The sequence below is a fragment of the Syngnathoides biaculeatus genome, chromosome 4 (genome assembly GCF_019802595.1).
Source record: "Syngnathoides biaculeatus isolate LvHL_M chromosome 4, ASM1980259v1, whole genome shotgun sequence".
NCBI lineage: Eukaryota > Metazoa > Chordata > Actinopteri > Syngnathiformes > Syngnathidae > Syngnathoides > Syngnathoides biaculeatus.
In genome coordinates, this window is record NC_084643.1 from 25,521,244 (window position 1) to 25,538,565 (window position 17,322).

General features: G+C 42.6%; 2 protein-coding genes across 3 annotated transcripts; one reads left to right on the plus strand and one right to left on the minus strand.

Annotated features, from left to right (window-relative positions):
• Positions 1-348: 348 nt before the first annotated feature.
• Positions 349-8,020, plus strand: inpp5e (inositol polyphosphate-5-phosphatase E). Of its 2 annotated transcripts, none has more exons than XR_009794707.1 (9): positions 349-1,353; positions 1,717-1,840; positions 1,912-2,009; positions 2,083-2,327; positions 2,595-2,702; positions 3,882-4,043; positions 4,449-4,564; positions 4,654-4,785; positions 6,395-6,534. XR_009794707.1 is itself a non-coding variant. In XM_061817832.1 (9 exons), the coding sequence occupies exons 1-9, from the start codon at positions 635-637 to the stop codon at positions 6,519-6,521; spliced, it is 1,836 nt and encodes a 611-aa protein (XP_061673816.1). In that variant the 5' UTR covers positions 352-634; the 3' UTR covers positions 6,522-8,020. The 2 variants fall into 2 exon arrangements, 1 of the variants encoding a protein (XP_061673816.1); XM_061817832.1 differs by having other exon boundaries at positions 352-1,353; positions 4,649-4,785; positions 6,395-8,020.
• A 222-nt stretch (positions 8,021-8,242) lies between these two features.
• On the minus strand, positions 8,243-14,539 carry pmpca (peptidase, mitochondrial processing subunit alpha). The gene is made up of 14 exons (XM_061817833.1): positions 14,486-14,539; positions 14,026-14,147; positions 12,880-13,082; positions 12,711-12,790; positions 12,170-12,252; positions 11,614-11,708; positions 11,443-11,543; positions 11,106-11,369; positions 10,939-11,031; positions 10,702-10,820; positions 9,855-9,945; positions 9,724-9,786; positions 9,494-9,638; positions 8,243-8,653 (listed from the first exon to the last, which is right to left on the minus strand). Exons 1-14 carry the CDS (start codon positions 14,522-14,524, stop codon positions 8,484-8,486), a joined length of 1,668 nt encoding a protein of 555 aa, XP_061673817.1. The 5' UTR covers positions 14,525-14,539; the 3' UTR covers positions 8,243-8,483.
• Positions 14,540-17,322: the final 2,783 nt, after the last annotated feature.

Here is a 17,322-nt window from a genome sequence, read left to right on the forward strand (position 1 = left end):
CGAATAATGAAAATCCGCAAATAATAGACACAGTATTGATACATCTACATATGGCCTGTACCATATTTTTGAAACTAAGAATGCACTCAAAAGTCTTCAATTTTCTCCAAAACGGACAGCATACCTTGTGTGCACAATTGTTGTGACTTGTTCAATGAAGTATACTTGAACACAGTCGTTACACTGTTAGCATACATACTAGCACGTGTATTAGCGTGTATGTAATTAAAAAAAAAAATTGGGAGGGCAAAATCCGCGATATGCGATGCCTCGAATAATGAACCGCGAATGGGTAAGGGCACGCCGTAGATTTAAAATGTAGTTTCCCAACTGACCACACAGGGGCAGTAAACCGCCACGTTGATCATGTTGCCTCCTTCCTCATGGCAACGAAGTAGTTGTTGTCAAACGTTGCTAAGGAAGTCGCGCGGCTACTTGTTTTTATTGTTTAAACTAGACGCTCCGGGTGAGCGGTAGCGCGACGGTAGACTGGCCCGCAAATGTCAGATTTATTACATTTGAATGGCATGTAAACAGCGAGAACGTGTATAATGCCCACGCAAATATGCACAGCGCATTTATTTGGGGTACGCTGAGTTAGTTTAGCTCGGGGCTAACAACGAGCCAAGCAACGATGACGGAGAACGGAGTTGACGGCTCGAGGCCGACCAACAACATCCCGGCGACGGTCGCCAGTGACGGGAGAGCTCCCAACGTCCCCTCGGCAGAGCGCAAAATGTACCAAGAGTTCAACAACGCCCTCAAACTGCAGCAGGCTGCGCGGAAGGCGGCCGGGGACAGCCCGTACCAGCCTCGGCCGCCGTCGCTGCCCAGCAAGTGGAAGGGCAGGAAGATGCCGGAGGAGAGCGTCCGAGCCAGGAGGCTGCGATCCAGCCAGGAGAGTCTGAGCGACCCGGTGGGGTCGTCCACGGACTCTCTGAAGGACGTGGGCTCCCCCACGAGCGAGCCCAACGTGGCGACCCCCGAGGCGTTCCGGAAGCGAGGCAGTAGCCTGTCCGAGTTTGACCGCAGCCCTTTGAGCCCGGCCGCCCAGCCGCGGCGCGATTGCCCGGAGTACGGCATCCGGACCTCCAGGTTGCGCCTGTCCCCGTTGCAGCCCGGCTCGACGCCTTTGCCCGCCCTCCAGCACAATTTCGTGTCGACCGCGTTGAGGGCCGCTAATCGGATTGACGAGGATTGCTCAGATTACGTCGCCAGGAGGAGCGCCGAGAGGCGGCTGCTGCACAGGAACCTGAGCGAAAGCGACGCCGGCTCGGATAGCGTCTCCGTCAACTCCATGAGGTCCACCAGCAGCGTGCTGAGTCCCATCAGACCTCAGGAAGTCAGGAACAGGTACGCTGGACCAGTGGCGGAAAGCGAGGATGTTTTAGATATATCTGTTCCTGCCACTCACTGTGCCCGTTGGGAGAGTTGGTCATTCTCATTAGGTAGCTGCCACTCTTATTCTTTAATTGATAATTGATTCATCATCCGTGGCCATTCTTTAACATCAAATCTCAGAATCCCGTGATTCAGATTTGTAGAGTTCTTCATTAACGTAGATTGAGTCTCACTACTTTTTAATCAACACAAAGAAAGACATGTGTCCTTACTTTGCAAAACAGTGATCAATATTTACACCCATTATCTGACGGCTTACCTTTTTGGAAGAAAAAAACAAAACGAAAGGATGAAGTGACTGTGGTGTCTTCCCAGGAGCTTTCTGGAGGGAGGAGGGCTGGGCAGCGGCGCCCTGCTGGGGGTGGAGGAGCTCAAGCGCTACTTCCCTGACCGCAGGCTGGGCATCTATGTGGTCACGTGGAACATGCAAGGGGAGAAGGTACTGCGCTGTTTATGCTCGTTTGGCGCTGGGATCATTGAACTTTCATCTGTGTGTCTTTTTACCCCCAGGGCCTCCCCTCCAATCTCGATGACCTCCTTCTTCCGACCGACTCGGAATTTGCGCAAGACTTTTACATTGTCGGCGTGCAGGAAGGATGTCCTGACAGGTACTCAACTTGAATCTATTTCGCGGTTTAGAGCATCACATTGATACACGGATCCCCGTGTGTGTGTGTGTAGAAGGGAGTGGGAGACGCGCCTCCAGGAGTCTCTTGGTCCACACTACGTGATGCTGTACGCGGCATCGCACGGCGTCCTGTACCTCAGCGCCTTCATACGCAGGGACCTGATCTGGTTCTGCTCTGAAGTGGAGCACGCCACTGTCACCACCAGGATCATCTCGCAGATCAAGACCAAAGGGGCAGTGGCCGTGGCCTTTACATTCTTCGGCACGTCCTTCCTCTTCATCACGTCACACTTCACCTGTAAGCATCAAAGTCACATTTAGGAATGGATCTTTTTGCCGCATTCCCCAAAAATGTTTCTTGGGTCATTCAAAACTCAACATTGTCCACATGTGTGAGCGTTTGAATGCTTGTTTTCCCTCGGATTGCCTGGCAACTCGTTCAGCATTTACACTGCCTCTCGCTCAAAGTCGGCTGAGCTAAGGGCCTGCTCACCTGTCACCTAAGTAAAGACAAGCGGTATCGAAAATGGATTATTCTGACACAAAGTTACAAAATGTCTTCCAGCCGGAGATGCCAAAGTGTATGAGAGGATCCTGGACTACAACAAGATCGTGGAGGCGTTGGCCCTTCCCAAAGGACTTCCGGATACCAACCCATACCGATCCACGTCATGTAAGATAGGGGGTCTCAATCTATGTATGGATTGTCATTGATGTTTTATGATCTTTGCTAATCATCTGACACATTCTTATAAGCAAATAATTTTAAATGTATTTCTACGCAAGAGTCATAACCCAGTAGGAGTACATCATGACAATACATGTTTGAAAAACAGCTGCTAGAGTGGAGTGTTCGTGTGGATGTAATACACAACTTCAACGCTAGATGGGAGTAACTTACACAGTGTCCCATTAAAAAGTGCATACCTAATGTTCAGTGGGAGGGAAAAGTCTTTGGTCCTTTCCTGATTTTGTATTTTTGAACGTTTGTCATTCAGAAATGTTTAACATCATTAAACAATTTAAATATGAGTCAAAGTCAACACAAATAGGCGGGACATAGCACTTGTTTGATAGACCTTTGGCCCCGTGTGGAGTTTGCATGAGTTTGCATGTTTTCCTTGTGGCTGTAAATGAAATTTTTTATTCAGGGAGAGAAAATTCCAGACCAACGTGGCCCCGTGTGAAAAAGTGATTGCCTCTCACGTTACAGCATAACTGTGGTTTATCACACCTGAGTTCAGTTGCTCGATCCATACCCAGGCTTGACAATCCCACACCTGTTCTCAATCAATAAATCATTTTAATAGGACTTGCATGATACAATGAAGTACACTAAAAGATCCTCAAAATCTAAACATCATGCTGATATTTAAAGAAATTCAGCAACAAGAGATATAATAATTTCGATCTTTAGATCATTTCTTGGGCTAACAGACTCCAGCAAACGAAAGTAAAAGCCACTCTCCACAAATGATACCTCAGACTATTGGGAAAATACTCTTTCGTTTGATGGGACAAAAATATGAAATAATATGTACTGTATGAATACATTTATTTTGAATTATTACTCAAATAAATTGTTTGAAATTTTATTCTTTATCATGTCATCTTTGAATGACTTGTCCCATCTGTCTATTTTCAAAATAAAACGACCCTGGAGCACAAACGTTTGCCCAACCCCGATTTTGGCTTTTTTACACAAGTTGTAAATGATGTATTATTCCTACAGTCCTCCATGAATCAAACTTTTGCACTAATTTGTAGTTCAAAGCTCACTGCAGGTGGCGCTGGTGTTGTCTTTTATCGCTTAAGTGGTGTGATTCCGCTTACGTGTTTTTGCTTTCTGCAGCTGACGTCACCACAAGGTTCGACCAGGTGTTCTGGTTCGGGGACTTCAACTTCCGTCTAGGTCACGAACGGGCCAGCGTGGACAGTATCATCAAGCGTACGTCCGGGGATGACATGGATGCCCTGATAGAACACGACCAGCTGTCCAAGGAGATGAAAGACGGTACATTTTTATGGCTTTTCGCATGGTTGATTGATAGATAGGGTAGAGGGAGAGGTAGGGAGGTAGATAGATGGCTAGAAAGGTAGTTGAAGAGAGAGGTTTTGGGGTCCGTAGCTTGACAGGTATGGAGGTAGGTCAATAGAGAACTGTTTTTGTAGGAGGTTGAATGGTAACTAGCTAGATACAGTTAATGTTGAGGTTTTGAGATAGCTTCAGGTAGATATTAAGGATAATAGATAAGGAGTTACCTGTATGTATGGAGGTAAGTGGATTGGTAGATATGGTAGTAGGTAGATAAGACAGGTTTAGTCCTTTGGTAGATAGGCTGGTAGTGAGTTAGATGGGCAGGTTTTTTTGGATGCTGCCATGGAATGAATTGGAAAGTAAATTGTGTGGTGTCTTCAGGTTCTATCTTCAAAGGCTTCCAGGAGGCCGGTATCCACTTCTTGCCCACGTACAAATTTGACATCGGCAGCGACGTTTACGACACCAGCGCCAAACAGAGGACGCCGTCGTACACCGTAAGATAGACCAGCAGGAAACGCCACCCAGAAAGCTGCCCCTACAAAAAAAAAAAAAAAAAACAGGTTTGTGCGCTTCCCCAGGACAGGATCTTGTTTCGGACCCGGTACGCCGATGACATCCACGTACTCAAATACGCCAGCTGCTCCAGCATCAAAACCTCAGACCACCGACCCGTCATTGGCATCTACCACGTCAAACTGAAGGCGGGCCGAGACACGTGAGTGCCATGATGATACTGACGTGTCGTAGATAGTACAAGTGCAGATAGATGCGGATGGCCAAGAGGATTTTGCGTGCTCTTGTCTTAGTTCTGGCAGCGTGGAGGTCCTCAAGGGTGGGTAGGGGGATACTGACGACTTTTCTAGCAGTCCTGATTATCCGTTGCAGTCGGGGTTTATCTTTTCTTGTGGCGGCTCCAAACCAGACTGTACTGGATGAACATAGGACTGATTCAATGACTGCTGTGTAGGACTGCCTCAACAGCTCCTGCGACAGGCTGTTCTTCCTCAGAAGACCAAGGAAGTACATCCTCTGCTGGGCCTTTTTGAGGATGGAGTTGATGATGGTCTCCCGCTTCAGGTCCTGAACGACTGGAGCTCCCAGGAACTTGAAGCTTTCAATGGTTGACACGGGGCAGTTGGAGAGCGTGAGGAGGTGGCTGTGGCGAAGGCTGCCTCCTGAAGCCTACAATCAGTCTTGAGCTGCACGTTGTGTTGGCTGCACCACAGCTCCAAGTGTTCCACTTCTTGTCGATAAGCAGACTCGTCACCATCTGTGATGAGGCCGATGACTGTGGCGTTTCTGGAAAGTTCAGAAGTTCGACAGCCGGGAGCGTTGCGGTGCACTTGTTCGTGGAGAGAGAGAAAAGGACAGCGGAAAGAGGACACATCCTTGGGGCGTTCCAACTGCTGGCGGTGTGTGGATGAATAGCAGGAGAGACGCTGAGCTGGAGAAGCTTGGAGGAGAAAAGCTCTGGAATAATGGTCTTGAAGGCATACCTGAAGTCCACGAACGGGATCCTCGCGTAGGTCCCAGCGTCGTGAAGGTGTTCTAGGATGAAGTGCAGACCCATATTGACTGTATCATCCGCAGGCCTGTTTGCTTGGTAGGCAAACTGCAGGGTCTCCATCAGGGGCTCTTGAGGTGGTCCAGCACGAAGCATTCAAAAGACTTCATGAGTACAGGTGTCAGGGCGACAGGCCTGTAGGCGTTCGGATCCAAGATAGTCCCTAAGTTTCTCAAGGACTGCGATGGGATGACAGTGGAACGTTTGAAACAGGATTGTACTTCATATAGTTCCAGTTCCAGAGTATGTACAGGAAGCAGAGAGAGAGGTAATCAGGTTTGTAAGGGAGTACACGGGTATCCAGTTTGTGTGCTAGATAGGTATGTCGGTAGGTGGGCGAAAACTTTGATTGTACGTAGGAATGTATGTACTAGATGGGTATGAAAGTCGATGGGTAAGAATACAAGTAGTTAACTAAAGGGGGCATGTATGCGAGTATTGTGTATCGGGATTGTAGGTAGACAGAGATGTAAGTTGATAAATGGGTACGTAAGCAGGTAACAGGATTGGAATTTAGGGAAGAAAGTTTGTAACTCGGTAAGTATTTAAATTATCTATGAAAGAAGGTAGATAGGTTGATTGCCCATAACTAGCTTGGGAGATGGATATGAAAATTGGGAACTGAATGTTTGTCTGAGTAGGCAAATAGATGGCCTAGTAGGCGGCATATTATGTATGCAATGTACAGTAAAATAGGTTATGTTTGCAAACCTTTCCAATTCCCTGTCCGAAATCCCGCTTTTGTGTGCACATTGTCCAGCATTCCATTGGGAGCGGGCCAGTTTGACCGCAGCCTGTACCTGGAGGGCATCAAGAGAAGGATCAGCAGGGAGCTGAAGATGAGAGAGGCCATGAAGAATCAAAGTAGCGTGTGCGCCATTTCTTGAAACGCCACACACCCAAACCACGGAAAGTACCTCAGCGCCATCTACTGGTCACATTGGGGAGCACTCGAGGGCAGGAACCTCGACATAACCCGCCGGAATTTCAACATCAGTATTAATATTAATGCCTTGGGACGTTTTTAAAGCAAATAGCGGATTACTAAATACTGTTTTTTTTTTCTTGATGTCATTGCAAAGAATGGGGATTTATTATTATTTTTAATTTTTATCATAATGAGCAGCTTCTACATTTTAATCCTTTCATTTCAAAGATTGTGTGCAGTCCGAACAAGATGCCTTACATGAAGAGATCTCAAACTGGGGTTTTAGTCAAATAGTTTGGATTGGTATTTTTAAAAAAGTGCAAACTTTTCAGTTACAATATTTGCCTGTCTTTTTTTTTTTTTTAACGCTTTTAGAAAAAATGAAAAGACAAATTCAACAAATGACTCCAGTTGCCTCGATTCAGATAATGACAATTACTGACCTTCATAGCAGAGAACACAGACATCTTCTTCTCCTTATTTTCCTTTCGGCTTGTCCCACTAGGACGCAGTCATTAATTCAAAAAACTTTTTTTTAACCTGCATAAAGGTATTTCATTTTTTGGTGCAAAGTTAAACATGACTTGGGCAATTATGCTGTTCAGCAAATGATAAATGTAAAAATCAACCCTTCCTGCCTACTTTATCTTGGGCCAATTAAAATCTCTGATATGATTATTAATACAATTAAAAAAACGTTTAATCATACTGCGACTAGCTTGTAAAAATGTTTAAGATTACTACTCCATCCTGACAATGTCTTTGTTCTTATGAAGATTACCCTTATTTCTTTAAAAAAGAAACCAACTTGGAAATAGTTATAACTACGGCACAAAGTCTTTGTTCTGCAAAGGTTATGCTTTTCTTCAAAAGACCATCACCAAACACAACTTTGGAAAAAAATAATTGATCATATTTACTATGTTGGGAATTCTTACTTTTCCTCCTGGCAAAATAAGTCTTTGCTCTTGCAGATTCAAAATATATATATAAAAAAAAATAAGACAAATTGAAAAGGGAATCTATAATATTACAAGTATCTTAATCCCAACAAAACACATCTTTGTTTTTGTAAAGATGTATTAAAAAAAAGGAAAAAAAATACTTTAGGTTTTCAAAAAATAAAATGACCATATTTTAGGTGTCTTGGAAAAATACAATTTATTGTCATATAATTGTCTTTTCGTCCTACAGAAATATATTTTTGTAAAAATTCAAACTTAACTTTTTTTGGGTCTAGTTTTTAATTTCTATGGTATTTACATGTAGCATTAGTATTATGAGGGTCCTTGGAAAAAGTTTTCAATTCAGTTTATTTATTTAAATAGCATCAAAGTTCAACAGAAGTTGTCTCAGGGCACTTTCTCCCCCAAACCTAGTTTGAGAACTTTTGCCTTTTATTGCTCAAACTCCAACATTTGTGTGTAACTTCTCCATGTACTGAAACTTTAAGTCAGTCATCTTTCATTTCCATTTAAAAAAAAAAAAAAGTGCCTCTTTGCATTTCCTCAGGATCTCTTTCTACAGAAGCATTACAATAAACATTTAATAAAAGGGAAATAGATTGCTTTATTTAACAGTTGACATCCACGTTTCAGTCAGATAAAAAGGCTTACAAGAAACTTTTTTTTTTAAGTTTCTTGCCAGAAATGTCCATCATACGAGCCATAGTGTCCTTCGTTCACACTTTCAGTTTTTTTTTTTTTTACAATTTCAGTGGTCAATTGTCAGTGCTTATGATTGTTTAAAAAAAAAAAAAACAACGTCCCTTTATGAGAAAAAAACAAAGCACAAAGAAGGAATAAATACTAGCGTGTATTACAGGTGACATACTGTTGACTCCAGGCATTAGTCCCACCCCCAGAGTTCCTGATGAGTGTTTTTTTCGTTGCTATTGTTATTTACACAATTTTCGGCAGTTTTATCGGAAGAGGCGGTAGGTGCGCGGCAGGCGTCCGTCTTTGCTGGCCAGAGCGGCCTGGATGTGCTCGTAGGACGGCAGTTCCGTCAGGTCCCCAAGAGCCGCCACGGCTGGCTTGCTGCGCAACATCTTGCCGGTCACTCGCTTGATGTCGCCTGCCGTAACCTCGCCTGTGATGCACACAAAAATGGCCCGCTTAAACTATCATTTTTGAATACTTTTCATAGACAGTTTCTTTTGAATTATTTTAAGGGTTTTCATTTTTTATAATTTTCAAAGAAATTTTGTAGATACAATAATTTCTCTATTTTCAAGAAAATGTACAAATATATATATATATATATATATATATATATATATATATATATATGCATGCATTTTTTAGGTATTTGTTAGAGAATTGAGATTTTATCATTGTTCAGGCCTTAAAAAATATTTGTAATTGTTCTTTTTATAAGACATACTAATGAAAACAAAAAAATGCCTATATAGATTTGTTTGACTTGCCGATTTTTTTTTCTTTCATGAAAATGTTTTTTTGGTATAATTTTGCACATTTTTTGTTTTGTATTTTTATTTAAAAATGAATACCTTTAAATTTGACTAAAAATCTGTTTTAATTAATGATCAAATAAAATGTGTAAAAATATAATTTTTTAATACTTGATTTTTAAAAATATATTTGTAGCACTATTATTTTTCAATACTACATTTAGATATTTTGTAGACCAAAAATATATTTTAATAAGTTCCCTTTTTGCTGTACAATATATTTTAAATCTAGTACTTTTCAATTTTTTTTCAAGATAAATAGCTTTTTCTTGGTTTTAAATATTTTATACATTTTTTTGGTAACTTTGAAAACACAACTTCTGTTCTATTTTTCAATATTTCTTTATTCATTTTGATTGATAGACTACCACTTTACTCTTCCCAGTAGCTGATTGGCTATTGTTGAAATGAGCTGACACTTTTCACGCTGGCCTTTTTCCCAACAATCTTGTACTCACTTATGAGCGTGCACAGTTCATGCGGCAACTTCCTCTTGCCCGTGGAGAGCACCTGGCGCCCGACGTCCTCGAAGATGACGGGCCGGGCTTCCAGGTTCATCATCAGCATGGACTTCAGCTGCGTCTTGGCGCGCTCCAACTCCATCTGGGACCACAAAAACAACCACCTAAGCTACGAAAAACAGATGGGGGGGAAAAAAAAACCCAACAAGGCCAACTAATGCTCCAACCTCTCCTGCCATTCCTGTCATCTGAATGAACTCCCGTGTTATGATCTCCACCATCTCGCGAACCTGCAGAAGCGAGTTGAAATTAAGTATGAAGGGAATGTGCTAGATTGGTGGCAGACGTCGGAGGCGACCTGTCGGGGGTCGGCGCTGGCGTGGATGCACAGCAGGCCGCTGTCCTCGTAGCTGTGATGGTACGACGTCGCATTATACATCCAGTGATGCCTGCACAACACCCACAACAATCACACAAAGTAAATACCAAAATACTTTCAAAATAATATTCTCCTGCAATCTCACTGTTCACTTTATAGTGGATTTTAATGCAACAAAAATATGTATAAAAAATATATATATCCTCCCCACACACACATACATACCATTTTATTTACCGGTGGGGTTTTACGCATCTTAAATGTCAGCCATGCAATATTTTCCATCATTTTTCCAAAACTTACTAAAACAAAAAATATTCCATTACTTTTCCAGGAGTCGGACATTCCATTTTAAATTTCCATAACTTTTCATGACTGGGCGAAGGTTGACAAACAGAAACAAAGCACAAAAAAAAAAATGGAGAAAAAAAAAAACCACCCCCCCCCAAAAAAACCATAATACAATTAACGAATGGAAAAACATACATAAAAACAAAAGAATCTGCAAAAAGCAACAAAAAAATTTAAGCAAAAACACAAAAATGAAACATAAGCACAACCGCCCAATATACAACCAAATTAAAAAAAATAAAAAAGGATTAAAGAAATTCCCCAAAACAAAACCAAAGAAAAAAAAAACAAAACAACAACAATAACACACAGAAACCCACAAAGAAATCCAATTTTTTTGTAGCTCATATTCAGTTGTCTGTTGTGGAAATGTGTAGTTTACAGCCACCCGTTGCTTTCCGGGTATTTACGTACAGCTTTTCACGTAAGTATAAATAAATGGAGGCTGACATAAGCGTGCGTGGATTTCCACTACCTGTTGAGGACGTTGAGGTAAAGGCGCGTGAACATGCCTTTGCCAGGTCCTCCGGCCGAGAAGGAGCCGCCGCCGCCCATCATCATGTTGAGAACCGCCAACGGGATGAAATCGTCCTCCTACCAAGGCGCACAACAGCAAACCCACAGAGAAACTCAAGAAAACCCAAAAGAAAACAACTAAAACAGGAAGAAAAACACAAGAAATAGGAATAATAATAAGGAGGTAAAGCGGCACCAAGAAGGAGCACGTCTCCAGCCCGATCATGATGTGCGTGAGTTCGGGGATGGGCGTCGGTCCGAGGCTCACGTCCGACATGTCCTTCTCCATCTGAAACATTCCAACTTTCATTACGCACGATTAATTTTACTGCCCTCCAGTGAAGAAAGCGTGCCGAGGGTCACCTTGACAATGCCGCCCGTGTACTGCGCCACAGAGCGGTCGACGGGGGCCGGGGCGCCGTCGTCCCACACGGGCCTTGTGCCCAGCAGGTAGCGGCGGGCACACGCCACCAGCCGCTCATGCTCCACTCCCACGCCGGCCAGGACCATGCGCTCGGGCCTGTAGTAGCCGGACAGGTAGTTGTGCAGGACCGCCTTGTCGATCTTGTCCACGTTGTGCGGCGGGCAGAAGCGGGGAAGTCCCACCGTGTTGCCCCGATATGCTGCCTGCAAAGATGACAAAACGCGCGCATTCCCACACATTGCTTAGGACAAAGTTAAAAATAAACAGCGGACTCACTGCGTGAATCATCTCGGTGAGTAAAGGCTCGGGGTCTGGCCGCATGTTCAGGTCCTCCAGCTCGAATCGAACCGCCATCCTGGTCATCTCCATTTCTTCGTCTGGCCAGAAAAACGCAATTAGAAACGGCGCCTTCCCATTGGCTGAGATCTCATCAGGCAGAACACTCACCCAACAGGCGAGGCTGCAGGACCGCGTCGGCCAGGATGCTGACCACCGTGTCCAGGCCCTTCACTTCGGCGGACACGGCGTACATGGTGGTGTCCCTGAACCGGCGGCAAACGATACATTGGGTTCAGCCCGATCACCGCAGATGCACGAAAATAGACAAATATACAAAACAGCAATAACACACACAAGAAAACCCCAAAACACAAATACACCCACAAACAAAAATAAATACACAAGATAGAAACAGAAAATTAAAAAGTGGGTACACAGAAAAAGGCACTCAACAAAAGCCTAAAACACACACCAACAAAAATCACAAACCAGATGCCCACACAAACAAAACCAACAAAACCCCACACAATTAACAAATACAACACAAAAAAAACCCCATCAAAATAGATGAATACACAACCCCCCCAAACATTCATATACACATAACAGAAATAACAAAAGAGCCACAAACATAACAGAAACAAACAGGTGCACAACTTTTCTCACAAAATTCTTTATGTGAACATTTAACACTATACTGGTGTATTTGTCGTCGTGACGCTACCTGGATGTTTGGCAGTCACAAATCCCTCCGTGTTTCTCCAGTGTGAGCAGAATCTCATCTTTACTCCCGTACTGAGCTGTGGACTACAAACATGGACGCAATTAGAGGCACTAGTGGTAAACATTAAGTACAACTTTGGGCAAATACAATGATACCATTGCGATTAAGTATGTAAAAATGACTGACTTACAGCTCCACTTGCTAGGACAATGAATACATTATTGAGGAGATACCTCTCTCACTTACATGAACTTTAGCTAATAAAAGTCTAAAGTAATTGAAAAGCATCAAGAAAATATCTTGTGTGCAGCTCCTTCTTGTAGCTTCTCTCGCTAGCACAACAAATCGGAGAGAATCAGTCTCTCACCATTTTGAAGTGAATAGAAGCTCTGATATGATTGCAAGGCGTTTATGCCAATCACTCACAGCTCGTCATCATAATTCCTGTTGCTTCCAATATTATTCAACCTCGTTTTAACCCACCAACAGCATCAGCTGAAGCTGTTAATTTTTTAATTCATACTAGCAAAAAAGTACTTACAGAAAAAGCAAGTTTTTCCAAGAAATGTGCTATTCCACTAGGGTACTTTGCTTCATGTCTGGATCCAGAGTTGACTAACACTAGAGAGGAGGAAACAAAAAAAAAACAATTTTCTTCGTTAATATGATAATTGCTCGACACACATGGTTACTGTTTGACAGTTACGTACTTCCAATAGTGCAGAATTGCCCAAATTTGTTTTGCGAGGCGACCTTGAGGCCATTTTCTAGCACGGTGATCTTGGTTTCATACTTTTCCTGCCCGTCCACGGATGCAAACACGGGCTTGGGGATTCCGGGCAGCGGCGAAGAAAGCGAAATGTTGGGGTAGCCTCCACCGCTGCTATACTTCCTGTAGGCTGCAATACCAAACCTGTTGGGAAATAATAATAATAATAATAATAGGATGCAGTTAGGACGTAATTCAATCGATATGTTAACCTTTTGGCAGAATGTCCTATTTCTCAATATTTATTTATTATATTCCTTCAATTGCACCGCTACTTTGTAAAACTTTTTCCATACAGAATTTTTTAAAAATTATAATCAATAATTACAACCCAACTGTCACAAATGTCTACATATTTAATTATATTTAAATTACTGTATCCACATTGTAACTTTTTTTCTTTCAAAATTGCTATTTAATTCTCTATACTGTACTTACCAGATTTTTACTGCACTTTTTTTCTTGTTAAATTCTGAGTCAGTCATGCAACGATATCCCCCCCCCAAATAAAACCTCAATATTAACCACGTTTAATCACATTTATTATTGTAGGCTTGTGACTCTCACACGGTATTACCGACTATTTACAAAAGTTACTGATGAATTTTCAAGAATATAGTTTTTTATGGCAACCCCATCCCCCAGTAAATCTCTTACTTTTATCCAACAATATTTCATGTTTTTCCCTCAACCAAAGACTACTTAACTGTCAATATTTACTAGACTGTACTGGACAGGAATCATTGACGTTAATGACTGTAAGTTAGCAAATCACAAGAAGCGTCCTGATACAACAAAGTATTCATTTTCAATATCACATCAGACTTTGATCGGCACTCGCTTGAATTTAAATATGTATTTGATTCATTCTCGAACGGTTAAAATGTATCCAGTAGGGAGTCGAAGCGTGGCGTCGCTGACAACTGTATATAAGCAACATGCTAACTCCGAAGCTCACGAGTTATATAACATGCAAATCAGAGGACGACAACACATTCGTAACATAAAATCTGTCACTACCCAAATTTATCTATAATTCGGTCACGTCGAGTTGGTGTTTACGCTCTTCAACGACGTAGTTTGTTACCTTTGAACACGACTCCAGGACCTACACCGGGACATGTGGGCTGCCATCTTGACTTCCCCGAAAAAGGGATTGAACTCTGGCCCGGAAACGGTACAGCGAAGCACTTCTGGCATGACGCAAATCTACATAAAACAGAATGAAGTCAAATCAAATTGCATATTCTGCATTTTTCCCCACAATTTGAACCAATTATCAAGTGTAATAATCCTATTATTATTCTTTAATTTGTTATACACTTTGTATTATAATCCCGAGAAAACCATCCACCCCTCACAGAATTGAAGCACCTGCTGTCCAAGCAACCCAAAGGGACAACAAGTAAAGTTAACTTTTCTGAACAAGGATGGGCAAAGTATGGCCCAGCAATCATGCACATTATCAAGACTCCACTAATATTTGTTACATTTTTTCCCCCCCTAAAACTGTCCATCCATCCATTTTATGATCTGCTAATCCTCACGAAGGTTGCAGGAGGGCTAGAGCCAAACCTAGCTGTCATCGGGCAGAAGGCGGGGTACACCCTGAACTGGTTGCCAGCAAATCGCAGGGAACAGAGATACAGACGACAGTCGCACTCATATTCACACCTAGAGGCAATTTAGAGTCTCCTATTACTGCTGTTTTTGGGATGTGGGAGGAGACCAGAGTGCCCGGAGAAAACCCTACACAGGCATGGGGAGAACATGCAAGCCCCACACAGGCGGGGCTGAGATTCAAACCCTGGTCCTCAGAACTGTGAGGCTAATACTCTGGCCTGTTGCTGCACTGTTCAGGCATAATTATTCCATCCATCCATCCATCCATCCATCCATCCATCCATCCATCCATCCATCCATCCATCCATCCATCCATCCATCCATCCATCCATTTTCTACTGCTTTTCCGAATCGGATTGCGGGGGAAGAAGCTTCAGCAGGGATACCCGGACTTCCCTTTCCCCAGCCACTTCTTCCAACTCTTCCGGAGGGATGCCGAGGCATTCCCAAGCCAGCCGAGAGACATAGTCTCTCCAGCGTGTCCTTGGTCGTCCCCGGGGTCTCTTTCCGGTGGGACATGACCAGAACACCTCACCTGGGAGGTCAGATGGAGAGCTTCGCCTTCCAACTCAGCTCACTCTTCACCACAATGGACTGATACAAGGTCCGCATCACTGCAGATGCTGGACCGAACTGCCTGTCGATCTCCTGCTCCATTTTTCCCTCACTCGTGAACAAGACCCCAAGAAACTTGAACTCCTCCACTTGGGGTAGGATGTCATTCCCGACCCGGAGAGGGCACGGTCCCTTTTCCGATTGAGGACCATGGTCTTAGATTTGGAGGTGCTGATTCTCATCCCAGCTGCTGCACACTCGGCTGTGAACTGTTCCAGTGGGCGTTGGAGATCACGGCTTGATGAAGCCAACAGAACCACATCATCTGCAAAGAGCAGAGATACGATGCTGAGGCCACCAAACCGGACACCCTCTACGCCTCGGCTGTACCGAGAGATTCTGTCCATAAAAGTTATTATTATTACATTTATTTTTCAATTTCAGAACATGGCCATTGCTGTGTTATATATTGTGTAGATTGTTTTTTAGTCGTTCTCATTATTTTATAATGGTTATAGTTTCATCATAAATTCAGTCTCACTTTATGTAATGCATTCTCTATGACAAACTCTTATCTTTATTTTTTAGACTTTATTTAATATTTTTTATTCATTATTATTTAGTTTACATTTATTACTATAAAATGTCTCAACTCAGTTGTGTTCATGACTCTTTTTCATTTTATTAGTATTCACTTTGTAACATTTTTTAAAATTCTATTTCATATTATTTACAGTTATACATGCCTCAAGCTGGTAATTGTTTTTATTTTTTTAATTAATTTTAGTTTTTATTATTACAAAAATAACTTCCACAGATTTAAACATCTGCGGATTTTCTGGAAAATGTAATGCATTTCTGGATTTTGTCTGCATGCATGAGGTCACCTCATTAGGTACACCTGTACTCATGAGATCTACGACAAATCTGGATCACAGAAAGTTTCAATTAAAAGATAAACAAATAGAGAAAGATAGATTTAGTGTCGTGTTGTAATTCAAGGAGGGTTCCTAATATTTTGAGCCCGCGCTTTAGCTAAATACGCTATGGATGGAGACAGCAGCTCCTTTGGTTGCACTGAGTTCGTTTGATGTTCTAAACCCGAGTGAGCGTGTGACATTCACCTTTGTCTACGCTTAATTAAAATCACCATTGGGCCAGCATAGATTATAAATGGTTACATTTGTACTTTCAATTTCCATGCCATTATGCTGAGGACGCCGCCAGACATTTCCATTTGCAAGGCTGTGGGAGACAAGTGGAACAAGGAAGACAAACAATTCTTTTGAAATGTTTTTAAGAGTTCAACATCTTCCTATCCCGGCTATAAAAGTGATAAAACCTATAAAAATACAACGAGAGACGAGTTGTGGGTCCAACTGAATCAATGTGCGCCCCTGGCACTTGCTGCCAGTATAAGGACAATTAACCCTCATTAAGCTTCCCTCATTAACCTACTTTTAATAATGAAACAGTGCAGAGTGGACTTGAATAAAATAAACTCCAGTACAGATCGCAGTCTGCATATTGGGGAGAAAAGCTTGATCAATTTGGCAGGTTGGTGGGCTGATGGGTATTTTGATGGGTGGGTAGTTTTGGTCGTGAAGTAGGTAAGTAAGTAGATAGTTCGAAGGGAAAGTAGATAGCTATGTTTAAAAAGTTGGTAGGTACAGTATATACACTGGGAGGAAAAAGTATGTTACCCTTAATGACCACATAGGGGATGGGCAATGACAGAGGTCAGATGTTTTCTGTAGTCTTCAGAAGGTTTTCACACACTGTTAATGGTACTTTGGCTCATTCCTTCATCCTCCTCTTGACCAATGATGTTTTGGGCAGCACAGATTTTCAACTCCAAAGATTTTCTATGAGGTTGAGATCTGGAGACTGTCTCGGACACTCTAGGACCTTCTCACGAAGTCATTTATTCATTCCTCGGTGGTGTGTTTAGGATTAGGAGTCATGCTGAAAGACCCACTCACGTTCCATCTTCAGTGCCCTTGCTGATGGAAGGAGGTTTTCACTCAACCTCTCACAATACATGGCCCCATTCATCTTTCCTTTACACAGCTCAGTCATCCTGGTGCCTTTGCAGAATAAGGTCCCAAAGGATGACGTTTCCACCATGCTTCACAGTCGGTCTGGTGTTCTTTAGATGCAACTCATCATTCTTTCTCTCCTAAACACAAGAAGTTGAGTCTTTACC

Bases quoted from the DNA above. Each gene is read 5' to 3' on its own strand.
- inpp5e (XM_061817832.1), top strand. From the start codon at position 635: ATGACGGAGAACGGAGTTGACGGCTCGAGGCCGACCAACAACATCCCG. The intron at 1,841-1,911 runs GTACTGCGCTGT...TTTTACCCCCAG, and splicing joins GGAACATGCAAGGGGAGAAG to GGCCTCCCCTCCAATCTCGA. The intron at 4,565-4,648 runs GTAAGATAGACC...GCGCTTCCCCAG, and splicing joins AGAGGACGCCGTCGTACACC to GACAGGATCTTGTTTCGGAC.
- pmpca (XM_061817833.1), bottom strand. From the start codon at position 14,524: ATGACAGCTAGGTTTGGCTCTAGCCCTCCTGCAACCTTC. The intron at 13,083-14,025 runs GTAACAAACTAC...ATTTCCCAACAG, and splicing joins TCCTGGAGTCGTGTTCAAAG to GTTTGGTATTGCAGCCTACA. The intron at 11,032-11,105 runs GTGACCCTCGGC...GGAATGTTTCAG, and splicing joins ACACGGGCGGCATTGTCAAG to ATGGAGAAGGACATGTCGGA.